The sequence below is a fragment of the Terrapene carolina genome, unplaced genomic scaffold, assembly GCF_002925995.2.
Source record: "Terrapene carolina triunguis isolate 2854851 unplaced genomic scaffold, T_m_triunguis-2.0 Scaffold47962, whole genome shotgun sequence".
Classification (NCBI taxonomy): domain Eukaryota; kingdom Metazoa; phylum Chordata; order Testudines; family Emydidae; genus Terrapene; species Terrapene triunguis.
The window spans coordinates 1-17,276 of NW_020712313.1; the positions used below are offsets into that span (position 1 = coordinate 1).

At 43.5% G+C, this 17,276-nt stretch overlaps 1 protein-coding gene across 1 annotated transcript; it reads right to left on the reverse strand.

The window, feature by feature from the left end:
• Positions 1–363: 363 nt before the first annotated feature.
• On the reverse strand, positions 364–2,674 carry LOC112124071 (C->U-editing enzyme APOBEC-1-like; the record flags this gene model as incomplete). Its single annotated transcript, XM_029914400.1, has 3 exons — positions 2,653–2,674; positions 1,068–1,095; positions 364–764 (listed from the first exon to the last, which is right to left on the reverse strand). Coding segments are annotated over exons 1-3 (451 nt in total), but the record flags the coding sequence as incomplete, so codon positions are not given.
• Between the last annotated feature and the right edge of the window lie 14,602 nt (positions 2,675–17,276).

Sequence of the window (17,276 nt, forward strand, 5' to 3'; positions counted from 1 at the left end):
GCAAGTGCCAGCAGGGGTGGAGATTTTAGTGATTTTTATCTGTACTGTCAGGAACTGGACTGCAAACACCAGCACATTTCAAATAGGTCAAAAAATGGCTGTCAGCTACTGGCTTTTGGTCACTGACACTCAGGGGAAAGTTTGAAACCAGAGACCTGAAGGGAAAAAGCTCTGAATCCCATTGCACTATCCCCCAAGACTTGGGGCCAGACTGACCTAGAAGTGAAAGATTCCAGAGTCCATTCTACAACCTCAGTGGAGCCATCCGTGACCAGGGCTGAATTGGAACTAGTGATCTAGAGGCAAACTGCCCCATGTCCCATCTCTATCCCATCCATTCCCTGTAACTCCATGAGTCATTACCTGGGAGGTCCATGTCTCTGATGGACACTCCGATGTTCACCAGGCTCTGTAGACCCTGACGATTGTGTTCCTCTTTGTGCAAGTAGAGCCGTGCTACATAGATAACTAGGTTCACATTAGGCTGTTCCTTCAGGAAACGCCTGATTGCCCTGCAGCAGTCCCCACAGGGACTCCAGGACATGTACCAGGTGATGGAGCAGTGGTCAGAAGGATCAGATCTTTGCTTTTTAAAGACATCTTCCAGGAAGTAGATTTCAGCATGCTCTATGAGGTTGTTATGGCAACAGTTCTTCCAGGCCCTTTTGCTACTGCTCCATTTTATTTCATAGAGCAGGTAAGTCTCATTGGGAAGGACACCTGGGTCATAATTCTCCATAAATGCCTCCAGGGAGATCTTCCCCCTGAAACATGAAAGAGATCCCAAGGAGTCACTGACTGCAGCTTTATTGCTAAGAGCTTGCCAATAAAAAAAAAAGTTAAAAATGAGAGCAATGGGGTAGAGGGAGAGATAGATGGAAAGGGGAACTCAAAGAAGGATAGAGGGAGACACAGAGAGAGCAATGGGGGAAAAGAGAGAGAGGCAGAGAAAAAGGAGAGTTAAATAAGGTATCACACTGATGAGAGGGGAGGGAGATTTGACTCTTTCCAGCTCCCTCTTTGCCTGTAATCTTGGGAGAATGTGGGTATGGTGCTTTCATTCTCACCCCTTCCTGATGCCTCTGGATACATGATCTGTGGGAAAGAGAATAGAGTCACCTGGTGCACAGAGAGAGACATAGGGAAGGCAGACAAACTGAGATCCCTCAATGCCTCCTCCCCAAGACCACATGGCCTACATTTGTTATTCTCAATGGACAATTCCTATTCAATATTGCTTAGGAAAGAAACTCCCTGGTAAAGTGCAGTGTCCTGAGGAGAGTGGGGATGAGAAAGGTTCATCCTGGCCCCAAATATGGCCATTAATGTAACCGTGTGTGTGGAATGCCCATTACTTGCTATGGAACAGTGAAATAATAATTATAATTATTATTAATTATTATTATATCTAATACATGTGCATAGCTCATTAAAATCAATCAGACTCAGGCCGTCTGTTCCCATTTACAAGTGTAAGATTCTACCAATATTTAATGAACTGCTATTTCCTTTCTTTTTATTTTAAATGTGGATTGTCCCATATATGTATTTGAATATAAAATTAATAATCATTATTAATTTAATTTTTTTAAATTGAGATTTTTCAAGATTTATATTTAGGTTATTTCTATTCTGGAAGAAAATAAAAGTCTCTTGTTATTTGCACTGAGAACCTGGAAAGCAAAACTAGATAAACATGGCTCAGGAACATTGAGAACAAACATTTAAAAATGTAGGAGACATTGAAAATGTTAATTTCCTCCTAATCATCGGGAGCTAACATTTCATAAAAAAACCCTCATGTCATTAAAATTCCTTGATCAGCAGTTTCTTTGTGCGCTGGTTTCATGACACTTTACATTTTCAACTCAAATCTGAGAGCCCACACAGGGGCCCACAGAGAATTTCAAAACATGCTCAGCCACACACAAACACATACTCAGCTAGGGCCTGATCCAAAGCCCAATGAAACTGTGAAAAGACTCTCCTTGACATCAATGGGTTTGGATCAGGCCCATAAGGTACACATATGAACAGAGACAGGAGTGGGGGTTTTGCACAATATCACTATTTAGTGACACTGGTGCAAGTTTTTTTAATATAGGTAAACCCATACAGACAGACACAAACACATACGTATAGATAGACACAAAAATCAGAACTGTTTGAGGAAAGATGGACCCAATAGGATGTACTAATTACAAAGAAAAACCATTGCTTTAACTCTGATAAAACCAGTATGTATATCTACTATAACTTAGAATCTAGACTGCCTCCGCTCTGCTGTATTCTCTCACCTTTTTGTCTCTGTAAGAAATACCTGTTTAGTACTGACGTAAGAAAACCATTTTACTGCCAGTGATTTTTGGCTGTCTTTACTGACAGGTTAGTAACTAAAAACACTATATGTTTATAAATACACTCAGAGAGCTAAACAAACCAGAAGTATCTATTAAATATACATATCTTATATACATAGATCAACAACAGCCATACAGATGCATGTACATATATATGCCCCTAATTTCATATAGGCATGAACACACATAAATGTACACATATACTGTATAGACATAGAAACACGAATGCCCAGATATATGTATATACTTGCAAACATGTACACAGACATATGCATTGCTGCACCATCTTTACCTCCATTCCAGCCAGCAGCCATGGCTTTCTCTCACTATAGCCGCTGAGACTATCTTGTGTTACTGGTGCACTTTGAGTTTCTATTCCTGAGAACAGGAACCTAAGAGATTAGAGAAACCAGCTGTACCCAGCCAGTGATTGGTGATTCAGCTCTGGGAGGTTCGGCTCTGAGTCATGTCGGGGATGGACCTCAGCACTGATGCAAAATTGTGCTTAATGAAATTATTTTAATGTATTCTTGTTGTGTTAGGTTGTTACAAACTTGGATGGTACATGGGACTTGGAGAATAATAGCTTCTCTGTTGTTCTATTAAAAGAAGTGTTCAGGATAATCCAAGAAACTCCTAGGAAATTCTTGCTTTCTCCCAGTAAGACACAGGCACAAAAAGCTGGAAGGGGTTGTCTCCCCTCGTAAAGGAATGTGCAGAAATTCTTTTTCTGGGCTGAGCCAGGAGCCTCTTCTTTTAACCCTTCTCCCTTTCTAGAGCAAAACGTCAGTTTTAAGCTCATACAAGGAATTCCAGCAGTATTCCTATCAAAAACCAATTACATGGTTAATAGGGTGACCAGACAGCAAATGTGAAAAATCAGGACATGGGGTGGAGGGTAATAGGATCCTATATAAGAAAAAGACCCAAAAATCGGGACTGTTCCTATAAAATCGGGACATCTGGTCACCCTAATGGTTAAACACTCTGAAGTCTTCGTGTCATTAAGAAGCTATGTGACTAAAACAGTGGAAGTCACGTTCCTGAATGGGCATCAAGAGACACAGTTATTAAGATGTGGACCCTCCATTTCTCTAGACTATAAAATGTAGTAATTTTGGAAATACATGTACTTGTTGCTCACTAACTTGAAACAGCCCTTTCAGCTCGCAGTGACAAATTGGAGTTACCACAGACACCCAGAGGTGTGGCAGAAATGGAAGGGAGATGGGCAATATTTAGAGCAGGGGATGAAATACATCCTTTGCCACAATACTGGGCATTGCTCCCTACGTGGTAAGGCAGTGTAGGCCCAGAACTGCCCTTGAAATTCTCCCCCACCCCCCAGAACACACAGAGAGGAGGCATCATGGAGGGCACTTGTGTAGACAGCACCCTGCAGAGGGCACTTGTCAGTTGGCCCAGGCAACTGGGCAGAGACTCTGTCATCTATAATTGGGACAGGGATCCTCCAGCAGCTTCTAGGGAGGTTTCTTTGAGTGACAGGATACTCATGGGTGGGAGAATAGAAAGAATTTACTTGAAACCTGTGGTTTGTTTTTTCAGGCCCAGCCTTCTTTCCTTTGACACTCTTCTCTGCGGATAATGTAGGATGACAATGGGTATGGGAGCAATATATAGGAGAAAACTCAGTCCCTTGTCCCTGACGCCAGTAGAGTCACTGGTCACTGATTCCTGGTCACTGGGCTACCAGAGGGAAACACTAGAAACACGTTTCCTAACAGCCCCACCTGGGTCTGAGTGATCTGTTTCCGCAGCTGATCTATAATACAGTCTGTGCCTGATGAGTTCATGACACGGTTGAACATTTCATGGAGTCTCTCCCCTAAATTGTCCCTGAGTTCTGAGTGACTCAGGTCCATGGCTGAGCTAGAAGAAACAGGCATTGTCCATTGGAGATATACTTGAATAGTGCGGTTAAGTGCTGAAAAATATGTAACCAACACCTACTGTACTGTACTATAGTTTTCATGTGCAGTTTCTGAAAATGAAACAGGCAGATGCTGTGTACTTTACTGATAGAAACTGTCAATGCCCCTCTGGCGGAGAGCAAGATCACAGTATCTATCTATCTAATCTATCATCACCATTGTATCTGTAGGTCTCTTTAAAAGCAATATTTAGGCCCTTGCTCTTTACGCTGATCATTGCATCGGTTATCACCATCTCTCTCACCATCTTATTTTGGGGGAAGATTAATGAGAAATTATTATAATGATTCGTTAATTATTAATTGTTATTACATTATTAATTATTACTAATATCATCATCATAGCACTTTAGTTGCCCCTAGTTTTAACGACGAAAGTGCCAGTGTAGACATAGCCTAAGACAGCACAGGTTTGTGTTGGTTGCCTCTGCTCTCTAGAAGCTCTCTGTGGTCTGCCACAAGGCTCCATCCTGTCACTCCTTCTGTCCAGCGTGAGGCTGTGAAAAGAGACGGTGAAATAGTTTGGATGACAGCATCAGTATGTGTCTGGAACTCATCATGATATTTCTTTTTAATCTCTCTTAGCTCAGGTGTCGCTACCTTCCTAGGTTGCTCTTCAACCCCTCCCTTTCCCCCGCCTCTCCTCAATTCTGCTCTCTCTCTTTGTTTTAAAAGTTAAAAGTTATAGTTTTTACAGAAACCTCCAAAAAATAAAGCAATTAAAAACAGAATAAAACAAGAAACAAAAAGAAAACAAGGTAAAAACTTTACTTTAAATAAATCCAGTAAATTAAGTATTTTAACGCTTCAGGAATGCAACAGCTGAAATTATTCCTAACTTTCTTGAAGATATGGTTGCCAAGCAACAGAAATGCACACTCTGCTTCTAATCCTAACCACTCCCTAATATTTGAAACATGGGCTTTTCTTATTTCCATATAGCAGAGTTTTAAAATAATGTTAAATATAAAGTAATGCAAAATTCCTTGTTACCAAATTAATACAATACATTTGGCAAATATTAATATATTTTTAACAATTTATGTAACAAGTTTTAAATAAGGTAATAATTTGTTTATTAAAATATAACCCTTTTTATTTTTTATTTTTATTTGCCTTATTTTGTATAGTTATGAATAAAATTCTGGCGCCATTTGTTGTTAATTGTAAGTTTGTCCTGTATGTCATGTGTGTTGTCTTGTGTTGCATGTTGTGTGTGTCACGTAACTATTTTTTATTATTTTTATTTTGTTGCAACAAAAGTCAATTTTATACCCTTTTAAAAATGTATGTATATGTGGTACCACACTATTTTAAAATCATGGTTGGGGTATAATCATGGTATTATTAGCACCAATTTTTTGTGCAAAGTTCAAAAAGGTTTCAGTTACAAATATATGTACATATATTTCTGCCTCAACAAATAATGCAATTGCAAACAAATAATATTCTCTTATCAATCACAGTTTTGTTTTGTTTTTTAAAAAAAATTTTATTTGTTATTAAAAAAAAATGTAAGGGGAAACCTCAACATTAAGGTAAAAGTAATATTAACAAAACGTTAATTTCTTGTTTGGGCTTTTTATAAACTTGTTTGCACTTTTAAATATAGTTATAAGAATATCATAACCAAAATGTTTTAAAATAACAATTTATGCATAAAGCTAACCAAACAATTTGAACAGGTTTCCACCTTTGGCTCCCAAACATAGCAAAGCATCATGAAAGTATACCCTCAAATACCATCAAAGTACTGTATTTAAAATTTATTTTGGTTTAATTTTATAGTTGGTTTAATTTTTTATGCTTTTCTTTTGTTATATGTTATGTTAATGGGAAGCAGTGGTTGTTAAAGTTGTGCTTCTAAACAGTTAACAAGAGTGAAATTTGTAACACAAGCAAATTAACTCTAAAAAGCTTGGTAAAAATTCTAACAACTCCTTTGCTGAAACAAATTGTTCAGCAAGGGAAAGCAATACACCTTCTCATGGAAGATTGTAAGCATTTATTTTAGCCGTTAAGCATTACATTTCGTATAAAAATATTAGTAATGCACTTCAAATGAAAATGAATGTCTATACAACAATTGTAAAAGTATAGCTTGTGTTATAAAAGGCTTGGTCCCTATTACATTGTTCTTATTACATTGTAAACAAACAAAGTTAAACTGTGTATTAAGTTTGGGTTACTGAAAACAAAAACAAAAAACAAACAAACAAAAACCCTTTATTATGTTAACTAACTAGCTGTTTAAGTTGCATCCCACAGACCAAAGACACCAGAAAATATCACACCCTGAAGACACCAGAAAATATCAGTATATAGCGAAGAAACCCCCAAGCATCAAGAAAAGAAAAATGAAGGGCTTTATAAATAAGAGACTGGTTAAATACACCTCTATTTACTATATATGGACAATTAAGTTAACAATCAGCTAAAAAACACTAGCTGGACCAGGATAAGCCATCATTTAATTTCAACTTGGTTACTATGTAAAAACAACTGTATTATTGCTGTGCTACTGTATTATTGTTGTACTGTTGTATTGTATTATTGCTGTACAACATTTACAATGTGCATAACCTTGCTAAACTGTTTAACCAACACATAGGTAAAAATTAACAAACAAATGGCAGCAAACAACGTAAAGGCAAGAAAAAAAAAAGTGGTAAACAAACAAAAAGTTACATAGTAACTACAAATTGGGTAAACACATTGCCTGTTAGTACCAGTCATAATTTGGGTCAGTGACACTGCATCCTAACTAAGGCACACGTTATTCAAAACAATCTTGTTCAGTGTCTGGGTACCAATACTAAATCCTGACACAGCAATATTTGATAAATTGGTTACTGTCCATTCAGTAGGTTATCTGGAAGAAAGCATCCATAAGAAACAACTGGATCTATGTCAACTACTGGTGTATCGCAGAGCCGTGCAACCAATGAAACAGAGAAGCTAGCCACTTCTATTTCCTGCGCAGTAAAGCTTACCAGAGGGTGACAACCAGCCATAAGGGTAACCTATAACATGAATGGACAGTACTTGTGTAGTAACTAATTACAATATATTTATATATAAAGGTCTCAGTGGTAGTGTCACTACTCCAAATTTCTGTTTTTCTTCTCATATACATAGCACTGTGGGACACACTATCACAATCCCTATCCCAGTATTTCAAAACACTCAGCCTACTGCTAATGATGAGACAGGTGATAACTGGAATTGCCCTAATAGGAGTGTGTTTCTATCTGTGTCACCAAAGTAAAAGGGCCAAAGTACAACACCAGACTGGAAAAACATGGTTATGCTTGGATATAAGGTGGTGTCATATGTACATATACATACTATACATCTATGCCCATACACACTACAAATATATATGCCATATCCATATAATTCATATATATTAATTATGTGGGAGTGCCTCTAAGGATCAATCATAATACTACATTCCTCAGTCATGGTCCCGGGCCTAACATTCCCAGGCCCACCATAAGGGACTAAAAAATAATTGGATAATAAAATCTGTCTGCCAGTCGTACGAGGGAATGTGCAAACTAAACAGACGGATGGGGCATGAGTGTATGGATGGTAAAAGAAGGTAACCACATAACAGTGTTTAGCCCGCTGGGTTATCCTCAGTCCATGCATTATGCTTTTCCGGGACGATGGGTAAACATCCTCCCCGTAAAAAGACAAAAAGTGGGGGAATGTAGTAAGAGGAGCCCCTGAGATATAAACCTTGGTATCAGAGGCCTGGTATGAGGCCTAAGGCCTGAACTAAAGTAATGGTCAAGACTTTGCTAACATAAAGCAAAGTTAAGCTGTGAGCCAGAGGCAGGCCCTGCTCACAGAAGCTGGCAAGGAAAGGGCTGATGTTGCAAAAAGAGACATATCTAAAAAGTACTGGACACCAGATATCAGAACATTCGCATACTTGCACATTCCACACACAACAAGGAACAAGCTGACCCATCCCAATGACAGGGCCAAAAGGGGAATATGATGGATAGTGTTGTTTTGTTCGAACCAACATGTACAAGGTGAGAGGCGGCACCTTACTACGTAGAGGGGTTGTACCTTGCTGCGTAGGGGGGTTGCACCGCAATACGTCAGGAGTAATGTGTAACTTGTTTGTATCTGTGTATAAGAATGCATCCCTGAGTGGATATCTTTGTCCGACCGAGGGGGCAGTGGAAAGTCCCGCCACTGAGCCGGGTCCATTGCCAAGAGGCACTTTCTCGTAGTATGCCCTGAATTAGGCTAAGAAACCTACAGGGAACTGCAATTGTGTCCAAGGTCGCAATAAACCTAGTCGACGTGACTTTGCATCTTACTAGACTCTGTGGTTATTGGGGGTTCTCTTCGGGTCTGCTGTGTCAGCTATCTGCGCAGAGCTGGGGCAGCACACAGAGGGAACACACGCACGCAGCCGAGTGATATCAACATAGGAGAAAGCAGAGCACCACACCGGTAGCATCTGACAACAACAACTACTGTACATTTCTCGACTCTTTCATCCAAAAAGATCCTAACCTGTGTAATGTACATTTAGGAACCCTTCAGAGGCTCTATACACCTGCAGAAGTTACAGTGGATTTAAGCAACCACTTGAGCATAACTCTTTCAAGGTTGATAGAAAGCCTATAAGTGAAGTCAGTGTTGTGGTTAAGATATGAGTCTGGGAATCAGAAATCCCTGTTGTGCCACTATAACTGAGTGAGACTGTGGGTCACTCACGACTCTGTGACTCAGTTTACCCATCTGTAAAATAAGAATAATGACACTTACCTTTGTAAAGCACCACGAGATCTGCAGGTGACATGAGCTAGTGTGATGCTGCCCGGAGGTACCCAGGTTTGTGAGGCACCTCACCACCACCATCCCTTAGCATAAGGAAGCCCAGTCTGTGGCTGCCAGGGGTCAGCTACCAGCTCAGCTCACCTGGGCTCCACTGTCCCTCTGCAGGTCAGCAATTGGTACACACCAACCACTGAGTCCTCCGAGCATCTCCCTGCAGTGCCCCGCCCTTGATCCACTGGACACTCACAGAATTCCCAGATCTGCCATTCCCAAAGGAACAGTGCTACACAGCTTACCAGCTACCCCATAGGCCACTACAGTTCCACTTAGACACAACACTTTGCTTTGGTTATAGAGAAAGCAAGTATACGTGTATTTAACAAAGCACAGAGATTGCAGTGAGAGGAAGCAGAAATATTGGAACCAAAGGGTTACAGATAAAATAAAATCATAACACACATTCAAGAGCCTAAACTTATTTAACAAGGGTACCCTCTTGTCTAGTAAGGTACAGCCAAGCCAAAGGCCTTCCCTTCTTCTGGGTGACCTGCCTTTAACTTCAAGTCTTTAAGAACATAACTTCCTATATCTGTACATAGCTCCTTCCATATTATTCGCACATACATTTCACAAGGATGATGATGAGCAGTGTGACTCAGTAGAGACCCTTACATGATATTCTTTGGTGAACTGATATGTAAATACCAGACCCAGAGGATTCCTTGCACCCTTATGCCCCCCTGTGCCCTCTGCCAGTTGGCAGCACGAGATACCTGGGTCAGAGCTAGGCCCTCTGGAGAAAGTTACTGTATTGTATAATGTATTACCACTGGGCACAAAGTTCTGAGTGGGCTTCCACCTCCCCCAGCTCTCGCAGACAGGTAACTGTTCATTTAGTTTCCAAGGAGTCTGGAAGAATGAAGTGGTTTGGGGGACTGCACTATGGAGCCTTTCACTTCTATGTCATTGGTTATAACAAGGACATGTCTTTGTAATGAGCAAACGTAATTTTCCTCACAGAAACCAGCACTGCACTGGCATTAATGGTCCCCTGTGTCAGCCTAGATTCACAAAGATACTCTGAGCGTCACAACGCCTAACTTTTAGGTTCCTAGAAAATCACAGGAACACACTGTGATTCACCAAGCCTGAGTTAGGCACCTAGGTTCCCCATACAATGAAGAGGAGAGACAGGCACCTTAGTCTGTGATTCCCACAACCAGCATGTTACGGGGAGAGATGTCTAAGCTAGCCAATGGGGGATGCCAAAGAGGGGGGTCACGGTGCTATGCCCTGCCCCTCTCTCGGAGATAGGTGTCTAAGTCTGGGCTGCAGGGAAGTGCCTCTCTCTGCTAGTGATTATCAGTGTCTCTAGACACACAGCTCAAAGAGGCTGAAGCAGACCAACTGGCCTAAAGAAAGGCCAGGGGCCAAACAAAAAAAGCCAGTCGGAGGCAGTAGGAAACCCTTGAAAGACCACATCAAGGACCAGTGACACACACAGAAACACACCAATACGGTATCACACATCTCTCTCTCCCTCTGTCTCTCTCATGCACATGCACGCGCACGAGTGCATTGTTATCTGTCCTTGTGTCAGAAGCCATGAATTCCTTTGGCTATCTTGGACTGTTTATTAAATGTTGTTTTTTCAGTTCCTATTCCTGGTCACTGAAATGTCAGGGCTCAAAGGGCACTGGTCAACTGCTCTACAAACTGCATGGAGCTTTAATGATCTGTAGTTAGGGATGAGGGACTCTCCCAGAAATCTTTAGGCAGGTTTTGTTTGTGTGTGTGTGTGTGTGTGTGTGGTGTGAGAGAGAGAGAGTGAAAATACCATTCACAGTGTATGTGCTGAAACTATAGGATATTCCACTCATTGGCACCAAGACTGGTTTGACAAAAACAACAAGGAAATCTTCAACAGAAAAGAACTGCATTCTGTAACTGGCAAAATGATTCCTCTAACCAATGAAAACATGAGGCTTATCACCTGCTCAAAGCTGAAGTCCAGAGAAGGCTACGTGACATCAGAAATAAGTGGTGGCAAGAGAAGGCCTCTGAGATCCAGGGTTTCGTAGATCAGGATGACATGAGAAGCTTCTTTCAAGCAACAAAAGCTATATATGGGCTAAGCTCCAAAGGCCCAACCCCCTTACGTTCCCAGGATGGCTCCACCCTCTTCAAAGACAATGGGGCCATTAAACAATGCTGGAAGGAGCACTTTGAGACTCTACTAAATTGTGAATCCACGGTCTCTGAAGACACCATCGAGTCTATTCCACAATGCTCAGCAATGGAACACCTTGCTGATCCCCCATCTTCTGAGGCAGTCCGGCATGCCATCACCCAGACAAAAAAATCACAAGGCACCAGGCCCAGATGGCATCCCAGCTAAGGTTTTTAAAGCTGGTGGAACAATGCTCCAGCACAAACTTTGCCAACTCCTCAACAAAATCTGGACCTGCGAAGAAATTCCACCTGACTTTAACAACACCAACATGGTTACAATATTCAAGAAAGGGGACAAATCTTTGTGCAGGAACTACAGAGGTATTGCTCTCCTCTCCATCGCAGGGAAGATCCTTGCCCGGATCCTACTAAACCACCTTCTCCCCCTTGCCAAGGAACTCCTCCCCGAATCACAGTGTGTCTTCAGGCCATCCCAAGGCACAACTGACCTGATCTTTGTGGCACGACAGATTCAGGAGAAGTGCAGAGAGCAACACCAGGAACTGCTCATGGCATTCATCGATCTAACCAAGGCCTTTGACTCTATCAATCATGATGCCCTATGGAAGGTGCTGTGTACGTTTGGCTGTCCACATAAATTCATTTCCATCATCAGACTACTCCATGATGGGATGACTGCCACTATTCTGTGCAACGGCTCAGAGACCAAACCATTCACAATTTGCACCGGTGTCAAGCAGGGCTGTGACATTGCTCCAACACTCTTCTCCATTTATCTTGCCTTGATGCTGATTCTCATCTGTGACCACCTTCCTGATGGAATTGTGATTGAGTATCGTATGGATGGTCAACTCCTCAATCTCCGACATCTCCAAACAAAATCTAAGATCACAAGAATTGGCATCACTCTGACCTTCAGTATGCAGATGACTGCGTCATTCTAGCACATACAGAGGCCAACCTGCAAAGTACCCTAAATCTTTTTGCAGATGCCTATAACAGCCTGGGTCTCTCTCTCAACATCAGGAAAACCAAGGTATTCTACCAGCCCTCACCTGCACAAACTACCCTTCTTACACCACAAATCACCATCAGCAGAGAACCCCTGGAAAATTCTCCATACCTTGGCAGCCACTTCTCTGAAACAGCCAGCATTGACACAGAAATTGAATACAGGATCCGCTATGCCAGCACATCCTTTGGAAGACTACTCAAACGAGTCTTCAATTATAGGGATCTGCAAACAGGCACCAAGATCTTGGTTTACAAGGCAGTTGTCATCCCCACCCTTCTCTATGGGTGTGAGACCTGGGTAACCTACAGATGACATCTCAAGTGGTTAGAGTGGTTCCAACAGCGCTGCCTCAGGAGGATTCTCAGATCAGCTGGGAAGACCAACACAATAACATTAGTATTCTCTCTATAGCCAACATCAGTAGTATAGAAGTGTAGGTCATGAAACACCAACTCCGCTGGACTGGCCATTGTGTATGTATGTCTGACTGTAGTGGGGCGGACTGCCCCACTCCCTGAGAGTGTGGGCTGTAGTAGACCAGAGAGCCTGTGCAGACGGGTAGCCAATAAGAGAAGGGCTTATTGGGAGCCAGTCAGAGCCAAGATTGGAGGTAGCCAATCAGGGCCAGGCTCAGCCCTATAAAACTGCTGCTCAGGAAGGGAGCAGTCAGTCTGTCCCAGACCTTTGTGGGGGAAGGTCTGTCTCCAGAGGTGGGAGACTAGCACCTGGGACAGCGCAGTGCTGGCCAGGCTCGGGGAGCAGAAGGGAGCTCTAGCCCAGTATCTGCCAGACTGCAGGCCCTGAGGGGAAGGGCCTAGCCAGTGCGAGGAGCCGTAGGGGAAGCGGCCCAGGGAAGTGGACAGATGAGGGGAGAGAAGGAGGACAGTGAGGCTGCTGCCAGAGGGTCCCTGGGCCAGGACCCAGAGTAGAGGGCAGGCCTGGGTCCCCCCCTTGCAGTACACCCAGCCATTGGCCATAGGGAGCGGCCATTATAGATTACGCCAGATCCCTTACAAGAGGAATTAGACTTTGGGGGGGTGTGGTTGGACATGGTGGCTGGGGTGTAGAGAGACTGCTGATCAACCCCCCCGGAAGGGGGTGTGGATGGACTGAGGGCCACTGCTGGAGGGCAGTGGTCTGGAAAAGGACGCCACGAGCTGGAGAGCGACGCGGGCTTAGGCGCCAACCAAGGGCGAGACAGCGAGCGGGACACCACCAGGAAAGGGCACTCCACTGGACTGAGCTAATTCCCAAGGATGACCAGCAGGAGGCGCCAGGTGGTGAGTCCCAGCACTGTCACACTGACACTCACCTCCCGAAGCAAGTACTCTTCTCTCAGTTAAGTCAGGGAAGAAGGGCTCGCAGAGGGCAATGGAAGAGATTCAAAGATATACTGAAAGTACATCTTAAAAAGGGAGGCATCAACCCAACAAACTGGGAGGACTTAGCAAAGGAACAGAACATAGTTGCACCACACCATACACCCAGCCACAGCTCACTTTGAGAACAGATGTGCTCATGAGACAGAAGTGACAGAGGAGAAGAGAAAGGGCACAACACTCCAGCCAACAACTAACTATGTCTTCTTCAAGATTACATCTGTCACTTCTGTGGGGAAATCTCCAAGGCACAAACTGGGCATCTCAGCTACTTAAAATCCCACCAGTGAACCCCCTTGGCAGACATTATCCTCACATTGAGGGATAGCTGAAGAGAGAAAAGTGTGTGTGGTGGTGGTAAGAGAGACAGGGGAAGAGGAACAGACAGACATATAGAGAAAGGAAGTTTCACTTGGATCTTGTAGTTTGTTTTTCAGCCATAGCTTCCTTGGTAAATCCACTTCAAAACACTTGGCCCTATAGCAGGGGTGGCCAACCTGTGGCTCGGGAACCACATGTGGCTCTTCAGAAGTTAATATGCGGCTCCTTGTATAGGCACCAACTCTGGGGCTGGAGCTACAGGCGCCAACTTTCCAATGGGCCAGGGGGTGCTCACTGCTCAATCCCTGGCTCTGCCACAGGCCTTGCCCCCACTCCACCCCTTCCCGCCCCCTCCCCTGAGCCTGCTGTGCCCTCGCTCCTCCCCCGCCCCCCGAGAGCCTCCTGCACACCAGGAGCCAGCTGATTGGGAGGTGCGGGGAGGGAGGGGGGAGGTGCTGATCGGCTGCGCTGCTGGTGGGCAGGAGGTGCTGGGAGCTGGGGGAGAGGGGGAAGGAGCTGATGGGAGGCTGCTGATGTATTACTGTGGCTCTTTGGCAATGTACATTGGTAAATTCTGGCTCCTTCTCAGGCTCAGGTTGGCCACCCCTGCCCTATAGTGTCGGTAGCTGGAAATGAAGTTGCTCTGAGCCTCCTGCTCTTTTCTCCACATGACCTTCTGCTGAGCGGGGGCAGGAATGGAATAACTGGGAGCTCCCTAACCCCAGCATCTGTCTGCTCAGAGAGTCTAGGGTTACAATAGCAGGGAAGATTCTCTGCAAGGATTTGCAGTCCTTGCCCAGTGCTGTATCTTCTCTGTATAAATGCATGTTAAAGTCTGCATATATGTGATGTGTGTGGGATGAGACCAGCCTTCTATGATCTCACAAAGAAAGGCAATATAGGGAGTATGAGGACCAGGTGTGGGCCTAGAGGAAAATTATGGGCTTGAAAAGCTAAAATTTGGAAGGTTAGTTCATTTTAAGAGTGATCACCAGACTCTTCCTCCTCCCACTTAATGAACTCCTAGAACAGTTTGTGATGTCATACATTGGACCATTGTTATGTTAGTAACGAGTAGGGTTTATTAAGCAGTACCACATGAATTACATTTTGAAAATGAACAGACAAACAAACAAAGGCAGTGCTTCCTTAGATTATAGATATTTTATTCAAATGTTATGTTGACAAAAGAAAGAGAAAGTAAAACCTAGAAATCTATCAAGAGAAAAATCATTCAGAAAAATAATCCTGGAGAATAAATCCTCTCTAAGGTCTTTACATATGTTATTGAATAATGAATTAGTTCCTTATAAACTGCTTACACAAAGCAAACCATATAGGGTGACCAGATGTCCCGATTTTATAGGGACAGTCCCGATATTAGGGGCTTCGTCTTATATAGGTGCCTATTACCCCCACCCCCGTCCCAATTTTTCACACTTGCTGTCTGGTCACCCTAAAACCATATAGTGTTACGTTCATTTGGTGAAACAGCACTGGCTGCAGAATAAGCAAGATACTCTTGTGTTAACTGTGATGGAATAAACCCGTACACTGAGTCACAGGTGTTAACATGACCCAGTCACTGTACGACATTTAAACATGATTCACTTTTCAAAAGGCTACAAGCTGAACCAATGGGAAGGAAATGGCTAAGAGTAACTAAATCAAATTGGAATGATTAAACATTCTAGTGTCCTATCAACATCCCTCCCCCAGGATGGCCTGGTTCAATACACTCATGGCATCCAGAGACTGGTTGGCTGCCCAGGACAGGATAATGGCGGCTATCAGGGATTGGCGGATGTGAGTGCTCTTTTCTGTTGATCATCTTCTACACATAGGCGGAAAACTGGAGTCTGGTTCTCATCTGTTGAAATCTCTAAGCAAGACGGAATGTTCTGGTGAAAAAAACAACAGCTGAAGTTAATTTCTTTTCGGGAGGTTGGCAGCTTAACATTTGCACTCTAGACTCACTCTGGGATTTAATGGACATGGGAGGAACTCACTGTAACTGCAATCACCTATAATATTAATTGCTTCAAATCTCATTCAAAACCAGGGCAAATTACAAAGGGTTCCCAGGCATGTTTAATGGTCACAGGGACTCATCATTAGATCTGGTTGGGAGTATTCCAACTAAACGGTTATTCATTGGAAAATGCTGATTCGTCAAATCCAAAATATCTTGTGGAAACATAGCAGTTGTGAAGAAACTTTTGCTGGGAACATCTCTCATGTCCACCATGAGGGGGTGGAAAAAGGAGAGGGAGATAGAGAGAGAGAGAGAGCAACCCCACCCCAAAATAGCCAATAGCCTGTTGCTTTGGCCATTCCCCTGGGGTATGAGAGACTCAGGTTCAAGTCCCTGCTACGTCTCAATCAGGAGCAGGGATTTGAACCTAGGACCTAGACTACACCTAAAACTGTGAAAAATGTCATAACATGCGTGACGTACTTAGGTCAACCTATCCCCCACTGTAGATGCAGCGCGGTGAATTAAACAATTCTGTCGACATAGCTGCTGCCTCTTGAGGAGGTGGATTTACCACAGCAACAGAAACCCCCTTTCTGTCACTGTAGTGTCTATGCTACAGAGCTACAGCGACGTATCTGCAGAGCTGCCTCTGTGCCGCTGCATTGCTTGTAGTGTAGACACAGCCTGGGTATCTCAGAGGAGTGTGTGAGGGCCCTACACACCAGGCTGGTGGCTACTCTCAGGAGGGTGCTCTCGCTCACTCTCTTCCACCTCCTTGTGGTTTTCACACAAAAACTGAAAAGGTCTCAGGTTTGTTCTAATGCAGAATGAAAACACAGCTTGGAATTTCCCATGGGATGGAAATATCATTTATTGGCCGGCTCTTCCCTTCACGCCCTGACTGTGTATTACAGATCACCCTGTGACATGGGGTGATTTGGGAAGGGGAGAGACTTCAGGGGAGTTCAATGAAACATTCAATGGCCCCGTTACTAGGAGGGAATATAAACCCATCCAGATGTGGGCAAGGAAAGGGGTTAACTAGCTCTGGTTGGGGGATGGGAGGCCTGACAACAGTTTTGCTAGTGTAGATGGACTCTGAGAGAAGGATGTGTGGTGTAGCGTTGGAAGCTGTGTCTGCAAGGGAGGGTCAGGAAGAAGGTTCTCTAGGTTGAGGATGGGATGTAAGGGAAGAGAAGAACTGCGGGGTTTCTCTGTCTGGAATTTGTCTAGCCATGCTCTAGAACTTGCTTTGTACTTGGGCTGAGGAAAA